Source organism: Natator depressus, chromosome 3 (genome assembly GCF_965152275.1).
Source record: "Natator depressus isolate rNatDep1 chromosome 3, rNatDep2.hap1, whole genome shotgun sequence".
NCBI classification, from domain to species: Eukaryota; Metazoa; Chordata; order Testudines; family Cheloniidae; genus Natator; species Natator depressus.
The window spans coordinates 63,375,369-63,395,294 of NC_134236.1; the positions used below are offsets into that span (position 1 = coordinate 63,375,369).

The 19,926-nt window shown below is 38.8% G+C and overlaps 1 protein-coding gene across 1 annotated transcript in view; it reads right to left on the reverse strand.

Moving 5' to 3' along the window:
* Window positions 1–5,548: 5,548 nt before the first annotated feature.
* Window positions 5,549–19,926, reverse strand: part of ELOVL4 (ELOVL fatty acid elongase 4) — a 58,318-nt gene continuing 43,940 nt past the window's right edge. Inside the window, exons 4-6 of the mRNA XM_074948028.1 lie at window positions 11,796–11,967; window positions 8,041–8,168; window positions 5,549–5,921 (exon numbers count right to left, since the gene is read on the reverse strand). Coding sequence (XP_074804129.1) covers window positions 5,646–5,921; window positions 8,041–8,168; window positions 11,796–11,967 — 576 coding nt within the window. The 3' untranslated portion in view covers window positions 5,549–5,645. The remainder of the gene's footprint in view (window positions 5,922–8,040; window positions 8,169–11,795; window positions 11,968–19,926) is intronic.

Sequence of the window (19,926 nt, forward strand, 5' to 3'; positions counted from 1 at the left end):
CCTGGTGACCTAAGCTTCAGCTACCTCCACACTGCAAACTGAATGGGCTTGAATTCATGCCACAGTGGGACTTGGGCTTGGACCCATAATCCTAGGTAATCCTCAAACCTGAGCCATGAGAGGTTTCTGGCATGAGTCAGAAGACTGTGTGTGGCTGGTGAGGGGATTGGTCTTAAACCTGAGTTTAATCCCAGGTTTACTAAGCAACACAGACATACCCTTAGGGTATGCCTACATTGCATTTGAGAGCAAGCCTCCTGGCCCAGGTCCACAAGCTGGTGCTGATGGGGCTCCCAGTAGTGCACTAAAAATAGGTGGACAGAGGCTGCTTGAGAGCACAAGTGCCAGCCTGAGCCACAATGTCAAAGCAGCATCTGTCCACCTATTTTTAGTGCACTACCGTGAGCCCTGCTAGCACAAGTCTATGGCTCACTCCTGGATGCAGTGTAGACATACCCCTATTAGGCCTGCTTTACCACTGATTTGCACCTTGTGTAGTCATTTGCACCTGAGTAATGAGGGAGCAAAATAGGTGTAAAGCACTATTAAGTCACAATTTTCCACTCCTACCAATGATGGGATTGTAAAGTGTAAATGACTATGCAAAGGGCAAGGCCATGGGGAATCAGGCCCAATGTCTCTAAAGCACTTTGAGATTCTCAGATGAAAGGTGCTATATAATTACAAAGCAGTATGATACAATTACTAAATCACGTAGCTTTACTTTTTAATTTCTCTTTTCTTAGTATTAATACTGCAAAGAAAGGAGTGTCTAAGGCCCTCAGATAGTGCAAGGTTTCTCTCCTCAGCACTTTCTCCAGCGTACAATAGGAGAGGTTTTAGTAACAGGCTGGATTCAGAAGGCTTCCATCGACTTGATCATTATACTCAGCCATTTCACTGGCTCCCTTTACTTATCTGAGTTACTCACTCTCTTCTGCCCATGTAACCAAGGCACAATACTATTGCTGTTACAACAAGCTGGAAAAGCATCAAATGCTAAACCCTGCCCAGCAGACACAGTTCCAGCTTCTGCTGGCGTAAGCTGACATTTAGGACCACATATGGCACTGAATTGCACACTGTACCACCTCTAAGATGTCTATGGCGTGCACAGAATCTAAGTTGAAGCCAAATTCTTCACTAAGTTTTCAGTTCCCTGACGAGGACTCCAAAGCCTCCAGACTAATCTGCTCAGACCCGAGCTCAATTTAGAAAATCCCCCCAAATCATAAAGTGGAAGAATGTTCCCTGTGAAGTACTGTGCTGTGTGACAAGTTACATTAGAACAAAGGCAGTGATGCAATCAGAGTTGACAAGTTTCACAAAGCCAAGTGGGACACCGAGAGGAAAACACATATCTATATGAAAATCATAACCAATGAACTCCTGCACAGCATGAAAAATACATTTTATTTTAATGTTTACAAAAGCAAAGCATCCTATGCACAAGAAGCCTCCCTAACCACTGATTACCTCTATTTACATGCATTATTGGCAAATAAAACAAACACACAGGAAGAAAGTATTTTTTCATTCTTTGGAAAAAGAAGTAATTGGACCAAATTCTCTGCTGATGTAAATGGGCACAACTCCATTGACTTTGGTGGAATTTCAACAGCTCATACTAGCAGAAAATTTGTCCCATTAATTCTGGCACCACATAGCCGGGTGACTAGAAGTCAGAGATGACTTGCTACTTCTCACCCCTTCTAGATGTTCATTGCTTGTGCTTGCAACTGATTCAAGACACCCAGTAATAAATCTCCCTTCTATCCAAATCACAACATGCCAAATTACAAGCTTTTATTTATCAAGTTATGGCCTTGATACTGCACCAGAGCAACGCTTGGTTTAACTTTACACACCATGAGCAATCCCACTGAAGTTGGTAAAGGGTGCATAAAGCTAAGCATGTTCATAAATCTTTACAGAATTGGGGCCTGTAAACCCGTATCCATTCCCAACTTCGAGCACATGGCTGTCAGATGTACTAGAAGCTTATTCTGAGGAAGAGACTTTTCCTTTATTCCATTAACTGTATAGTTTTCTTAAAATGCTCTCTACCATTGAATGGAGTCATTGGCCAGCTATCAGAGCATGCATTACATGTGGTGTCTATAGGTATGGATGACAATGATCCCCCAATTAATGTGCATTTGAGACATCAATATTTACTTTACATTTGAACAAGTGGCATTGTGAGGTTCCCAGCACCCTATGCCTAAAATTACCAACAAATGCCATTCACATTTGAAATGCCTGGCATCAGAGCTATAATCAATGGAAGCAGCTTGGTTTTGGTGGTTAATCCCTAGAAGCATCCAACGGTCCTATTTAAAACTTATAAGTTACTTCTATATGTTCTTAACAGGTACTCCCAATTTGAGAAGTCCTAGTTTGCTTTAAAAAAATTAAGTTATCAAGAGATGAAGTTTCACTGTGGGAAACAGCGTTGAGGAGATGTGTGTAGGATCAGGTACCAGTAAAGTGGTGTGACAGCTGATTGGTCCAAAGGTTTCAAAATTTCTTAGGGAAGGCATCCCTTTCAATGGAAAAGTCTTAGGTGCCAAATGGTTAAATAGAATCATGATTATATAAAAAGTGCATAGCAAAAAAATAATTCACTATACAAATTTTCAGCACTTTAGTTTTAATTTTGTATATATGTACACATTTTCACATGCACTCTACTTTCTCTACATCTGGAGCCAAATTCTGAGGTGCCATGGACAATCAGGCAAGGCACAGAATGGGCAAGATTGAGAGTTTCTAGCAGTGCACACATGTGCATTACTGCCTCAAACCTGAGAAAAGAGAAGGAACTGCAAGCTGTCAACTTTGGCTGTGTTCTGCAGCTCTAGCTTCTCAGACACAGGAAGGAAAGGAGAGAAAGTAGAAGTATTCCACTCACAGCCATGCTATGCCATTGGTCAAATTGCAGAACGCTACACCAATAAAAGACAACATACTCAGGCTCAAAGCAGGACTAAATCATACGGACATCAAGGAAAACCCTGTAGCAGAATATGGATGCTGTGGGCTCAATGCTACCTCAGTGACAGTGTTGGTAACCTCTCCATTTAGCAGTGTGCCATGGAAGAGCTCTATAACTGGCTTTGCCTGTGAGCCCAAGTGACATAGCAGCTGTGCCTGCACCTCGATTCACCCAGAATGTAGTTTTACCACCAGCAAGCTCCCCATCTACAAGCGCCATCTGACCCAAAATTCCAATGTCATAGACCCAAAATTCTCATATAAGATTCGCCTAACTTCCTGCCATAGCCTTCAGCTGTTTTCATTCTTATGTGCATTTTTGATGCATACAGTAAGTGGGAATTTGGCTCCCAAATACTGGTCAACATGCAAGATCAAATTTTTATTTCAAAGATGTGGCAGAGGGATCAATGAACCTGTACCAGAAAATTTCTTGAGAGGTTTTTAGGAGCCAGAAGATGTTACATGTATGCATCACTTTATTTAATTTGGCTTAAGAAGAAAGGAAGTAAAAACATCCAAGCCAAAATGCTAGTTTACTAGAAGTAGGGAGAATACATGCAAATTTGTCTGAGAAAGACCTTGACCCTTTCCCCCTCCCACATGCATTATGACTATCATTATACAGAAATATACATTTGTACAAATTCAGAGTTTTTTTGGAAAGCATCAAGACTAAGCCAATAGGATAATTAATGGTCATAGACCAGTTCCAGTGCAATAGAGCCTCTATACTCTATCAGTCCAGTACCCTGTCATGTATTATGCTTGGGGGTAGGGAGAGGGCTTACTACTGAAGAACTGACTTCCAATTTAACCCCTATTTCCAGTACTACAGGCTATGTTCTTAAGTTTTCTTCCTTGCATTCCTATCTTGGTATTTGGATACAGACAGAGTTTTCAGTAAAATGTGGAAGGACAGACACATAGTAAGAGAAGAGGTGTTGGTTTTGTTTGCCTATTGTTTATTATAGGGTGGATTGATAACAGTTAAAAATTTTAAATTGTGTTGGATATTTTAACTTCTACATACAGAGCTTCTTATGAATTCTTTACTTTAAAAGTTGCACCATTTCCCCAGTGAAAGAGAGCTGACTAGTGATGAACCTGTTTTTAACCACAAATCTCAGAAATGTATCTGGGAACCAGCAGGCCAGCTCTTGGGGTCTAAACAGAGAACTAGGAGTTAAGAGACCTATGTTCTAGTCCCAGTTCTGCCTCATATTTATTGTGAGCAGGAACAAGTGATAATTCTCTATGCCTCAGTATCCATCTAAACGGAAAAGGAATAATAATTAGTGCCATGCTTTCCTCACAGACGGAAAGATTAATCTTTGTGAAGTGCTAGATAAAAAGGCTTTGTCTTCTTATAGGTGTTTTGACTAAGAAATGATGGGCACAGCAAGCCTGTAACTTACACTGACAAGAGCCAGCAATATTGGAGAAAAGCCAGCCAATCTACCTTTATCATTTGCATTAGACAGAGGCCTGCAAACAATACCAGATGTGTAGTCTAGAATCATCATAATACTAAGATGCAAGACCAACTTATGGGTAAACATTTCTAGAATATACCTACAATGTATTTGCTGTAAAGACATAATTTAACGGCAGATTCTCTCTCCTGATGAAGTGTGCCCGTGTTCTGTTTAACATGACTGGCGTCGAATGCTCGTAGCATTTTCAAAAGAAGGATTACGTTCTACAGCATGTTCTCCCTCACCATAACACCATACAATCATTTTGAACATTACAAGAGTTAGCACCATGGGTTTAATGCACATGGGGGACAAGGTAGAATAACCTTACATCAGATGGATTATCTTAGGCTATGAGATGTACTTTGTTTCATATAAATATTTTTTTAAAGTCCCTCCCCCCCGAATTAATCACATCCAAAATACCATTCCAAGCTTGCTTTGAGAGAGACAGATGATAATTCTACAAAACAGGTGAAAATATATTCTTTCAGGAAAGCAATTTCTTTCTCCAATTAGCATTAACTGACATTTATATTAGAAGACTCCATATTTCAGAAATTAAAATTATTTAATGTTAAATGTTCTTTTCAGCAGATGAAGAGGTAGGTATATTTCCACAATAGAAGAAAAATTGTAGTAGACACTAAATCAAAACAAGGAGAGTCTGATAAGTCAACAGACTCTGTTCAGCATATAAACATAACTGTGTCTTGAGATATCCCTAACTAATAATAAGAGAAGTTGTATTTTCAGATAAAAACATACATCATCATAATTTGGAATTTAATACATTTCTGGCAGAAACAGAAATAATCAAAAGCTACCTTTTTCCACGTAGAAATGTGGGCTTCAACAAATCATTGGATCATTGGTAATATTAACCTTTGGACTGCTAAAACACATTATTTACGGCAATTCTTTCTTACATTCACCAGCGCCAGCGGTCTAAAAGTTTACACAGAGATCATCAAATGCTTGATAATTACATACTTACAACAGAAATTTAACTTGAAGTATTTTTGTTAAAACAATCTTCATAAATAATGAAAATATCTGTGTTCTAGCTCTTCGGTAACCTAAGGGTTAATTGGTACATAGTTTTTCCTTTTTCTTTTTAAACCAAACTGGAGGTTCCCCACTGCCAGCAATGGTTAAGGCCTGGATAAGTTACTCTCCTTTTGCTTTTCCCTTTTTCTGCTTTTTTCCATTTTCCACCACTAGATTGTTTTCTGGTTTGCTTACACCATTTGCAACAGCACCATTCACTATTTTGCCGTTCTTAATGGGTTCCTTGGGCATTTTATATGTCCGATAGTAGAAGTTACCAAACAAGAAAATAAAGGTGATAGCATAGATCATTACACCCCAGTGCATCCATTTAGGGAAGGGACAGTCGATATAAATAGACATGGCTGTGTGGCCAAGAGTCACATGGAACTGAATCTGAAAAAAATAAAATATTGCATAATAAACCATTTGATACGATGTTAGATTTGACTATACCAACTTTTATTGAAAATACAGTAAAGTATTAACTATAAAGAAAAAACTATTGTCAATTGTGAAACACAATTCATGGTTTACATAAGACTTATATCATAAGTAATATATAATTGCAATATTTCTCTATACTAACAAATACAAACAGTAGTAAAACATTTACATTCACAGCCTTTAAAGTTTTATAAGGAAGTTGCTAGAGATTAGACTGCTGTTCCTTTACAGTATCTGGCAGAGATCATGGAAAGCTGCACAGCAGCTATACAAATCTCAGTATTCTGTTCTCAAAACAACATATGCATATGCTGATTATAAACATGGGCACCTCAACTTCTGATACCCTCCAGACCCTGTTGCCAAAGATGGCTCCACTCCCCGCTATTCCCTCCCTCTACTGCTGAGGAAGGTCAAGCCTTCAGTGCTTACAAACAATTCTTTTTAAATGTAATACAATTATTTTAAAAAGCTCTTCCTTCCCCTCAGCTCCACCTACTATTTTTATTTACCATACGGATACAACTATTGTAAAGGCCTGGCTAAGGGCAGCTCTACCTACAACCTCACACTGAAATAACTAACTAAATGAGTCTTAATTTACACTGTTGTTATTTCAGTGCAAGTCTGTTTGTGGATACTTCTTTCAGAATACAAATATCCTATTCTGATTAACTTAGGAAAAAAAATCTACTTATGCTAAACTGAAATAAGAAACCTTTATTCTGAATTAAGAGCGTCCACACACAGACTTGCACTGAATTAACAAAAGATGTGTATTAAAACTGATTCAGTTATTTTGGTGCAAGTTTGTGCATAGACAAGGCCTATAAAATCAACAAGAAAAAGCCTTTTCAATTTTACGTCTGCCAGTTAGCTTAAGCTTACATAAAGAATACAGAATTACTCTTCTGTTCTGAGGCCCCATGATTTAAAAAAAAATATGGACATGGAGCGGCGCACGGGTACTTACTATAAAAAGTAGCATACAATAAGCATACATAATACAACCCTTGGTCTATATATTTTTAAAGTTTTATTATAAAACACAGCATTTAGATCATAATTTAATACAATACATGCCATCATCATGTACAAGGGAAAAGAAAGTTTGGGCAAAGAAGAAATTGTCTAAGAAAAATCCTTGATCTGTGACATTGAAAAATGAAAATGGGAGCAACTCCTTACCGCTTACCCCAATATATGGTAATGGGGTATGTTGCCACAGCCCAACAGTGATTGCAATTCATTACCTCTTGGCTGCTGTTTGGTAGTTTATGTGGAAAGAGTAAGTGGACTCAGTCTAGCACATTATGGATTTTTGTTCACACAACACAAAACCCGTAATTCACAGCTGGAACCAAAGGACGCTATTGTTGACAGTCTTACAAACCAGGAAATGAATAGAGCTGGAGGCTTTCTCCCCTTAGAGGAGATCCCTGGCAGTTCAGAACGGAAATAGCTCAGTAGGGCACCATTAGGAAACTGTCATTATCACTTTGTGTGTTGCACCTGCTCTAAGGTTTGAAATACATGCTTCAATCTCCAATGCTGTTTCACTAACACTAAAATTAATTTAAAAATGTAAGAAAAACTAATGGAAACAACATCAGACCCTTAACTACACTCTGCACTAGCAGGTGCTGCTGTGTAAATAATAAGATTCATTTTCAAACTTGATAGTGGTTGTCTTTTCCTTTGAAATAAGAGATTACGTTAAGGGCGCAGAATAGTTTCACAGTGTAATTGCCTACTGGTAATCAGGTATTCATTATTTCTGTCATGCCACTATAATCAAACTGATAAAGATTTGATTATTTTTCAAAAGCAAAATAACAGTTTAATTACTATTATTGGCTAACTGCATATTTTGACTGTTTTAAAGAGTATTCAAAGAGCAATTTTACATGTAATTATTTCAAAAGTCCATTGCAGTTCTAGAAATACATCAAGTTTCTGACTTGATCTGTGAATAAGTGACAGCCATCCAGCCTCGTGCTTGGCTGGTACATATTCCATTTGACAGAGAGACAGACAGCAAGCAAATTTAGAGAGAGATTTTACTTACCAATTGTAATATGGTCAAGTATCGTTTCCACCAAAGATATTTCTGAAATTTAGGGCCACAGGCAGCTAATCCATAGTACATGTACATAACAACGTGAATAAAAGAATTCATTTGGGCTCCAAAAAAAGCTGTTCAGATATAAAAAAAAATTCCATATAGTGTTATTTTTAAATATGAAAACCAAAAAGTTCTCTCTATTTATTTGTATTACACAGTAAAAATAAAATTGGCGCATTTTGTACTTACAATCTTGTGTGTATTGTCAGCACTAAACAGTAATATACATAAAAACTGAACTTAAGTTGAAATCCACATCTTTTGTCCTTTTATACAGGTTTGACTATGTAGGCTTGAGCCTGCAAACATGTACTTATATGAGTAACTTGGTCATGTGAGTAGTCCCACTGACTTCAATGGGACTACTCGCATGAGCAAAGTTACATGCGTGTTTGCAACATGCAATACACCACTTTTAACAATCCATTATTAAAAAAACCAAACTTTAAAACAATAGCACTGATATTTCAGGATTGTCCTTAAAATGTAGTAATTCTTTGCATTTAGGCTAATATTGCCATCTATGGGTGGCTAAAATTAGGCACCCAAATACACAGAATGATTTTCAAAAGAGCTGAGCACCCAGCAACATCCATTAACATCAATGAATTACAGTCTTCTGAAAACCAGAACCACTTACATAGGTGCCTAAGGACTTATGTATCAGTGGAGTTGTTCCCAATTAACTCCGTGTGTGGACACTCTTATTTCAGAATAAGAGTGCCTTGTTTCTGTGGGTTAACCTAACCAGAAGCAGCACCCCAAATATGGAGTTTATCAGGAACAACTCCATGTGTAGACAAGCCCTTAAAATATGGACTTGAATGTCAAAATTTAGGCACTCCCTCTTGAAGAAAACTTTTCAGTAGAAAGCACTGTTCGATAGGATGCAACAGCAGTATATGAAAAGTATTATTTAGGTAGTAAATATACTTCAACCTTTAAAAAAAAATTAATACGTGCACTTTAGACATTCATGTTTTATTAGACATTACACATTTGCAATGTAGGATGGCCTAGGATTCCAAACACCAAATCACACATTGCTACACAGCTAACATTGCCTAAAGAATTATTGTCATGCAGGAGAGGGTGTCTTTTCTTGCCAGAACTCAAGGTAATTTCCTCTGCCGGGTAGGATACCCCTTGCAAGACAGTAATACTTTTTTAGACAACATGGACTGTAGGATTTCCCTGTAATTTCATTTGAAAATCCCCATGTAGGGCTCAACATGAAAGAGACACTTGTCAACTTGAATTTTCAAAAAACTGATTCATTCAAACTATAGCATGTAAAGAATTTTTGCTTTTGAAAAACTTCTCACACACTTTTATAACATTTTTACTGCCCCCCTGCTGATGCCTGAAAAAGTCTTTTGGGTGGGCCCCAAAGCAACACTAAACAACATGCTTCAGCCCATCCCCTTTTTGCTGTGCACATCCATGCCTGCCACTTCTTCAGCATCACCTTTGCAGCCGCCGATACTGATGAATGACCTCTTACAGGTCTTGAGGAAGAGCATGCATGTGAATTCCCCGACAGCAGTGCATGACAATGTCACCATCACTGGAGCTTGGCAAAAAATGTTCAGTGAATAGTTTACCAAAAATGCAGTTTTGGTCAACCTGAAAGTATTCAGGAATTCATGTCAAGTTCTCCAAACAGTTTCAAAATGTTTCAGAAATGTCTAGACAAAATGTTTTATTTTGACCCACTCTAAATGTTTTGTTTCAATTTTGAGCATTGTGAGAAAACCGAAAGAGGGCTAGATTACAAAATTGCCAGAGGTGGGTTGTGGGGGGAGATGATGATGAAGTAGCTAGCCTCCCTTCTGGCCTAGTGGTGAGGCAGCTCGCCCAGAATGTGGGAGATCCTAATTCAATTCCTGTCTGTCTGATAAGCAGAAAGAATTAGAATTTGGTTCTCCCATTTCTCAAGAGAATGTCCTGATATTATAGCATGAGTCTTAATAAATCTCTCCTGTTAAAGCTGTATCACTTTGGAGAAATGAACAGTCACCGGGAGCAGGGACTTGCACTTGGGTCTCCTATATCATAGGGGAGTAGCCTGACCACCAGGCTATAGAATCATTCTCATTCTTTCCCTGGCCAAATGACTATTCGTTGTCATTGTAAATTGGCACTCTGATAGAAAATTTAGACCTGCTGGTATGTAGGCAATGTGTTGTCTGCTGGAAAACAGTGGAACAGATACACACAAAGAAATCTGTAACAACTTGACACCTATCCTAGTTTATATTGGGTGAAATCCTGACCCCATGCCAGGCCTCTGTTGCTTCAGAAAGGCGCAACACAGACCTGCTGCATTTCTTCTGTCGGTACCAGGAATTCTAGAGGCTGAACAGCTGGACCACAGAGTTGAGCTGAGCTTTGAAATGGCCCCATGCATAGGTATGGGAGTTGAGGGCACTCAGCAACTTACAAGATCAAACTATAAGGGGCTAAAAGGTAAGGGGTTCACTGGAAAATGGTAGTTGGGACTACAAACTGCACATATTCAATGGCCACAAACCTCATGTAATGAGTACAGTGAACAGTAGTGACTGAACATGCAGTGAACCCAGGATTCTTCTCACCCTAAAGCTGGATTGGGGAGAATTCCATCCTCCAATAAGCTGTAGATATGAATTTCACCCCATGGGCTGAAATATTTATATAACCACATATTTTATATTCTAATGTACATATAGTGTGTGAGTGTATAAAAAATCCAAAATATACAATTTAATATATGAATATTTTAACAAAGGATTAATTTTAGTCTGGATTACATGGATTATTATTGTAAATTATTTTTATAGTTATTTTTACAGCCCTTTCCAAATAGAATGGGATATTTTCCTCCAACCTCTGCCTCAGTAGAATTTGAGAGAGACAAGGCAAAGCAAGACATGACATGGGAACAACGCAGGAAAAGAAGGGTGTGGAGAAAACAATGGATGTAGGATTTCCTTGATGTGAACTTTATAGGAACAGAAAGAAAGGACATTATAGGTTTGTGTCATTATAAAGCGTCTACAACTGGTTGATACGGGTTTATTGCTCACCTTCAAATGAGTAATTCAGATTTTGATACTTGTTTTGTTATAAAACAAAACAACCCCAAAACTCACATATAGAGCCAACTTCTACTCTACTAAGAATCCAGAATCACTCCATTAACGTCAATGGCTTTAGGCTGGAGTAACGGGGAAGAAACTGGCCCATAGTTCTGATTCTTAGTTCTCTGTAGCTGCAAAATGTTAGATTAGGCAGGGTTGTTGCAGCTGTGTCAGTCCCAGGATATGAGAGAGATAAGGTGGGTGAGGTATTCTCTTTTATTGGACCAATGTCTGGTGCAAGAGACAAATTTATCTGCCTTGCTCCATGTAGCAAGGTGACAATTTTTTTAAAGATGGAATTTGTAAAGACGAAATCTCAGTTTTGCATTTGATGCCCGTGAGTAAAGTGTTTTGCAATTCATAAAACTACAGCTCTGTTCTCTCTCTTCCTCCCCCTCATTTCACACAGAAGGAAGTTACACTTACATAACTGCTATGATCCAATGCTGTTTCAATAGACTTATCATATAGTATTCAGTTAATTCCATGAAATAGTGGTTTCCTTATTAATTCCAAATAGGCTGATTCTCACTGTTATGTCTATATTGCCTTAAGAGAAAAAGACAGTTGACTCACCTTGTCCTCCTGGAACCCACTTGATACCAATCCACCACAAGGTGAACATAGTGAAATGGTGATAGACATGAAGGAAACTGATTTGGTTAAATTTCTTCCTCAGGATGAAAAATATTGTGTCCAAGTACTCAATTCCTTTTGAGACAAAGTACCACCATAAAGCACCAGCTATCTGCAATATAGGAACAAAGATCCTAATGATTCTTAAAGAAATAATTAAATGAAATTAAAGTTAAATGCATTAATGTGCTGTGAGGAACAAATGGAAGATACGACTAGCATATTTGGCAGTTTCTAATCCATTTCTGAAAAATGCTCTGAATTCTGGGTTATTTACAGCAGGAGTGGAATCATAGGTTAGGAGAAGTCAGTTATGATTTAACTATTACACATCTGGCAACATCAGAGCATTAGGCGTCTTTGGATTTTACTTCGGCCAAGGATGGAGTTTTCTTTGTAATTTATGAACATGGGTTCAATATACTATTTTATAAGGTCTACCGTATTTTACAATTTAGCGATCTCTAAAGAGAAGCAGTTTACTATCTCTCATGTACTTCCTTTTTACCTTAGACTCTTCTACAAAGATTGCTACTGAAAGTCCTGTATATAAGCACACCACAATTTGACACAGACACAGAAACAATGAGGCACATACACCACAATGTGGTTAAATGCAGAGGCTACAACTTTACTAAAACCCTTAACCAGTGGAGAGCATTCCCCCCAACTACCTAGCTGGGCTGCTCCAGTGTGGATTTCAACTGGGTACCAATGGTGCCTGGTTCTACAAACCTGACAGGCACATGTGAGGGCAATACCCTCTTTACATGCTCAGGCCTGCTCTGGAACTCAGAGTCCTATCCTGCTCCCTTCCTCCATGAAGAAGGTAGGAGGAAGGAGAAAAGGGGAGCCATACACTGAACGAGACACACCCCATCATCATGCAACAAATTTCTCTGAGCTCATGCCGAAGCAGCCCTCTGAGCTCATGCTGAAGCAGGGGATTCACATTTGACCATTTTTAAACCCACCAACCACAATGGAGCCCGCAAAAGTTGTGACAATGCAATTTATCTCGCCCAAATCCAGACCTCAGATATGCTGGATGGAAGGTGAAAAACCCTACACAGCAGTTTGCCAATTTTGCCATATGGGAAAAATTCTTTCCAGTCCCCAAACAAGTTTGACAATTACCCTAGCCCCTGGCATTGTAAAAGATCTAGCTCATTAGATAAGGGTGAGTAAGGGCAGGGCTCAGGGATGGATTAAGAACTCTTATGGACTTGGGCACATATTCTAAATCACCTCCTGAAAAAAAAAAAATCAAAAAACCCCCAAAACTTTGAACCTTCCTGATACGATGAAAAACATGTTATTTAAAAAATTAACAGAATAAGGGAACAAAACACGCGCCATAGCTGACATTAAGAATTAGGTTTAGCTAGCAATTAATATTTACAGTTAATAGGTTTCCTCAGAAGCACTGCCTGCTCAATACCGCATGTCAGTTTAGACACTAGACACGTAGCAATGCCATGCAAGAACTGACAGAGAAAACAGGTAACTACAGAGGAAGCAGAAATAGAGCAATTTGATTTCATATACAGACTACTACTGCAGCCAAATATAACGGTATTCACTAAAGCAAGATCATCTAGAATTACTACCCAACTTTGCGCAAACTTTGTCTTAACAATTCTTCTCCAAAACAATTTACAAAAAAGCAAAAATAGGCATTGATAACAAAACAGCTATCTCTAGAGACCTCATATACACTATTCTAATTCTCTGATATTTCATAAAAATGTAGTATTTCATACGGACACTGTGTCAGCTGATGCAGTGCATATGGTAACTTGTTTCATTTTGTGCAGAGAACCAACACTGAAAGAGTTTGTCAGGAAAGTTTTGGTTTTCTTGAGGGTAAACTGCTGCATATCTGCGCACTTCATTGACATACACTGAACCCAATTTAAACAGGACTTCACAGAACTCATACAGCACATTGAAAGCATCTAGTCTGTGACGTAGACAAGCTGCAAGTTTGTCAGTTCTGACAACAAATGTTTCAGTGCAAAACTGATGGCTTCATTCAAGTACTGGCTCTACTGCCCCTTCAGACTCGCCCTCAATTGGTTTTCTTTTGTCGGCCTTCATGAGGACGACAAACTCATGTTGATTGTAAATAGATTCCACTTATTAGGGATCCGGATATTAACAACTTCCAGTTAATAGCAACATTTTGCCAGGAACAAATCCCAACCCAATGACTTTAATATTAATGGGATTTGGACATTGGCAATGGCATGCCACTTATTAACAATATTGTTTGGAAGAAAGGGTACAGCTGCAGGCAGGTTTATGAGGTTGCAACCAGGGAAGGAAAAACTGGGACATGTGGAGCACCTGCCACAGGAAGGTGGGGGGCTGCAGCCAGGGAAGGCACATCCCAGCAATTCCTGGCTGCAGCCTCGCAAACCTGCCTTTCGCTTATTAGCAACTGCCAGATAATGGCAGCTTTTTCTGGCAACCGAGGAATTGCTAATAAGCAGAATACACTGTATTCAGAAGTAGCAAACACATTTTCTTTGCACTGAATTCAAAATCCTCAAACTGGTCACATAATAGCCCAACAAATATTTCCAGGGAGCACAGTACATTAACAGCAACACTTAGATCTACGTCCATCTTCTGTAGCTGGGTGCTGATCAGTTTGAGCTGCTGAAGCACAGTGTCCAAAAGAGCTCCATGACAGCTGTCTCCAATTGTTCCATTTTCATGTGAAGATAAGCTGCATTTAAACAAGTGTCAGGAGGCTGATTTATATTTTTTGAAAGACCTTCCAAGGCTTGTTGAATACTGCTATAGTTTTGACACACTGGCTTGCTAGAATCGGTACAATTACACCACTGAGTATCTGACAGACTTTTGAAAGTCAAAAGTCTCTGGCTAGTGTCAGTATTTATGTTGTGGAAATGGATTTCCATCAATGTGTTGAGGCAGAGCGGAAAGAATAGAGCCACCACAGCTTTGGCCATTTGCACATGTAGTTCTCAGGTGGCTGAAACTCAATGAATTTCACAATTATATGCCCCTCTGATTTGAGAGATCAGAAGGTGAATGTGAGCTGGTCTACATGCACCACATCAGGAGCTGTATCAAACAGTTACAGAAAAATACTTGGCTTGCTGTAATTCTGCTGCTATAGTATTTTTAATTATCATTCCCACCAATTCAATGGATGTCAAAGATAGCTGACGACACAGGAGAGCTTAATTTTCCCCTTCTGTCCAAATGTAGCTAGGTGGTCAGCCAGAAATAGATCAAATTGTGATATTAGTTCCAAAATCCCAAAATAATTTCTAATGCTTTCAGATTCTAATACATCATCCTGACCATGGAAGCCAAACCCACGAGCACTTAAAAACTTTATAACTGCCACCACATGCTAAAGAACATCTCTTTGGTACTGCTCTTCTGAATTAAATTGGTGTGCCAGATCAGAGTGAATCCTGTCCCTACCAGACAAGATTCTGGTATGTGTTTTGTATGTATGTGTTACCCAAGCCAGCATGCAGAATCAGTGTTCTATGCCCCTATTATGCTCAGAAAGTCACTTGGGATGTTTCCAATCACTAAAGCCTTCTGTAAACGCATGCAAACTACTGGGAGAAAAGCCTATATGAAAAACACTAAGCATTTCCAGTAGATGGAGAGTAAATAAGCCAATCTCACGCAACAACTTCACCCTTATGCAGACAAAATGAAAAAAAGTTCTTTAGAAAACAAACAAACATTCTCTTCTTTCCCTGCAATTACCCATGTAGAATTCAGGAAGTTTTCTATTTCTGCATTTCTACACACAGCCAACCTTTGGCAACCTAAAACTGCCTGTTGTTTTCATCAGATTTTCTCAACAGTGCAGGATCTGTAGAAATTTAGTCAGTTGTAGATACATGTACATTTTATTCTTGATCAGTCTTGAATGTAGTAACATGCTGCTATATTTCTACGACCTTTCCTTCTGCTTGCAAATTTTCAACATCACCAGCTCCATATGGGGGCCATGTTGCTCCCAGTCATTTATTTCAGCCACTTCATAATTCCTTTGTAGCGGCTTCTTCTTCTTCCTCTTTTTTTTAAAAACATGTTGAGCTTTGAAAATTTTTCTAATAAAGCTGCGTCTTTTTAACATTTTTCTTTCTTTTTTTGTTATGTTTCTGTTTACCATGTCCATCTGAGTAGCGATAGTTAGTACATACATGCATGATTTTACACATTAGCTGTATTCTAACCACTCCTGGAATGCTAACACCAGTGTGCACAATGTGAGCTAGCGCACAGTGGAACACACAGTAATTCACATATCCACACTGTAGCCGAAGTACATTGGTATTCATCTAAAAACAGTCAGGCCACATATCAAAAATGCTCAAACCATTTTCAAGGGATGAGGTTGCAAGTGTTATCAAATAAATATGTAAAGTTCTGAACAGAAACTCCTGCTCTTACAGTGATGAACACAGGATACATATATGTGTTAGGGCTCCATAAATAAAAAATGGAAGATGAAATATGTAAGCTCATAATTAAAGGTCTCCAAAGTCTTCTGGGGACCCTGTCCATTAATATGGCCCTGGCAGGGCTGAAACAGAGCCAAACTGGCAGCGGACCAGCAGAAAGCAAGAGCTCTAAATGACTACTCCCTGAAGTAAAAAGCAAGCAGAAGCCACCCTCTCCTTCACCTCCCTGGCAGGATGGCTCCACTGTCCAGTATTGGGCTCCATTCCATGGAAGCCATGTAGGACAGCCTCCTGCATGAGGGGCAGAAGGAAAGAGAGAGAGAGGAGCTGCACATTCCCCGGCAAATACATAAATGGAGTAGGGAGGAGAAGGGGGAAGTAGGAAGACATGTAGCACTGCCCCAGCTGTTTCTGCTTAGGGATGTCTCCCTCCTCAACCTGAGCAGGAGCAAGGGGGGTGTCTCACTTGCCTCTGGATCCATCAAGTCACATTCTGGATAGTGAGATGAGCATTTTAGGTTAGGTAAAGGTTGGAAGGAGAAAGCATCACAGGAGCAGAAACTGCAGTTCTGCATTGCAGAGTCAGTGAGCTCCCAGAAGGATAACACCACAGTTTATTGTTACCAATCTGCATGCTTTGCATATCAACTGCTGAATGCCTGCTTCATCATCTCTGCATATATTTTGAATCCAGTGCAGATGCTAGGGAGGTGGGGCAGACTCATTAGCTTATACGAACAGAGACAAAACTGGGTAATTTCTGTCATAATAGGGAGAGGGAGAGTAGATGAAAGAAATAAACAAAGAAGACTGCCAGAGCTGGGAGTTCCCAGATTTATGGGCAAGCCAAAAGAATGTTTAAGATACATATTGCTCAATAAGTAGCACTTCTGCCTCTGGGCCGGGCAGTCATACATTTAACTCCCACAGCAAGGCTTGGCCTCACACCCACTGATGACATTGTATACAGTAACTGCTCTTAAAGAAACACTGGAACAAGAAGCAGTGTTTGAAGATTAATGTGGATGCATAGTGCATAGTGTGGAAGTAAAAGTGAGGTCTGGTAGTCAGAAAACCTAGTTTCTATGACCAGCACACTGTAGGCTTGCTATATGACCTTGAGTAGGTCACTCAATATTTATAGTCCAGGAGCCTTAGAATTCTACCTGTCCTGCAGATTATTCACGTCCCGTTAGGTGAATTCAATTGAACAACACTGAATCCATTTAAAAGACATTCCCTTCCTGTAAGGCATGAAGAATTTTAAAGATCCAGTGTGGTATTTGCCTCCGTTTCCCCATTTCTCAGTGGGATTATGCCTACCTAGTTTTTGGGTTTTTTTTTTTTTACAGAACCTCAAAATCCCCACCTAAAGGGTGCTACATAAGTAGAAAATATCAGTTGCGTGCGCTGCTCAACAGCTATAAATAATTCAGTTTGGCTACTACTTATCACTTACAAAGAAGCTGACAGGTTTCAAGTGCTGTAAAGTCTTTAATTATCCCAATGCCCCTAAGGATTGAGGTACTATCACTATTTTTATAGATGAAAAAATGAAACAAAGACATTTTAAATTGCTTGTCCAAGGTCAAGCAGCCACGTGGAGATGGGGATAGGAAAGCATGCTTGTCCATGCTCTGTTCAATTAAGTAATATATCAAGAACAGACAGGCACCATTAAACTTGCTTTGTAAAGCACCAAAAACGTAGGACCTGATAGCTGTATTTTTGATAAAACTGCTTCTTAATATCAAGTTCAACAGAGAGTAACAATGAAATAATTCAATTAATAAAAATAATTAAAAATAATAGACATTATACTAAATATTCTTTAAACCAATAATGTAATTCTTATTATGAAATTTCTTTCCTGAGAGCTTTCATACGAGTCAAATCTAAGTCTGTTAAGACACCAGATGGCCCAGAAAGATTACATTACTGCCTAAGATTAAGAGGTCAGCAACAGATCCAACTCCATGACCTCTGCACACTGCAAGCTTTTTAAATTATGACTTTATGCTCACATTAACAATTTTAACCTAAGGCCTTGTCACTGCTAGGTTTTTTCCACCAGATCCAAACCAGGGTAAGGCACTGGTACAAGGCCTGCTTTACACTGGTGTAGTACAGCTATATGGGGATTTGAACCAGTGTAGCTATGCAAGTGAAAATGCCCTGCACAGACAGGGCCTAACTATTTTCATAGAGTTTAAAGGCCAGAAAAGATGTAATGCTTCATGAACTTGCATGTCATCCGGGCATAGTTACCGTGCTAATTTTTTCCTATTTCATTCTAATTTTAATATACATGCTGCCAAAACAAGCACACACACACCATCTTTCGTGCCTGAACGGTTTGTATCACATACTATGTTTCTCATTACATTTGAAAGGATATTTATTTAGTATAAGGACAGAAATTAAAAACAAACCAAAAAAAACACAATACACCACATGATTCTAAAGTGGAATCCCTCTTTTCCCTGCTTTCCCTTCAGAAGAACTCTAATTAAAGGACTTGTTACAGAGGACTTGAAGGAGTATCCTTTATGAGATCATCTTTATATACTGTGAAGGAGAGGTTTTTGTTTGTTTTTTTAAACTCACATTTCCTTCTTATGGAGTTTTATAAGAGTTTAGAATCTTATACTCTGAAATTTATTTGTAATCTGCAGTTATTTACATGATTTCGTTTATTTTATATTAAAAATACCTATTCAAGTTCTAGGCACTTGAACACTTATTAGAAATGCCAAAAAAAGATAAATACCTTTTATTCAAAAGATAACTGTCCTAGGCCACTTCACAATATAGTCCACCCAGCATCACAAATAGCACATTTCAAAATTGCAAACTATTTAATACCTCCACAACCAATGACCCCAAATTCCTCAACCCATAGCTCCCTGTAAACCCCAACAGACTAGAGGAGCCTGACTATGTGCCCAAAGCAAGAACAAAACCAGGCTCTGTTGGATCAAATGAGAATTGGAGGTTGGAATCCAGCAAAAGAGATGCTTAATTTTACTTTATTTGAGGAATTTGTTCAGTTGATGAGAATTAAAGAGGAAATTCATAACTTTTGAAAAGACCATGCTGTAAATGCTGTAAAGAGCCTAAAGGAGTTTGAACTTTAATGGGATTTCTGTGGTTATGGCGCTCTCTCTCTCTCTCTGAAGCACCTTTGAAAATCTCAGGTCTTTATCTTTAAATTTAAATGCAAAGCAGGACATACTGCTGAATGTGGCAAAAAGTTGATTATTCTTTCATCTCTTTTTGCGTCTGTATGAAAGATGTATAGTTTTGCAGTCTAAATTAAATTCACTTTATGCTTACAAGACTTGACAGTGAGAGTTACGAAAAGAACTCCATTGTGTCAGGGAAAGGGGATAAATATTGTGCTGATTCCCATATACTTGAATTTTCTAACAGTGCCTAAGGGCTTGTCTTCACTACAGGGGTAAGTCTACCTAAGTTACACTACTCCAGACACGCGAATAACATAGCTGGAGTCGACGTAGGTTAGGTCGATTTACTGCAGTGTCTTCTCTGCACTGCATCAATGGGAGATGCTCTCTGGTCGACTTTCCTTAGCCCTGATCTAC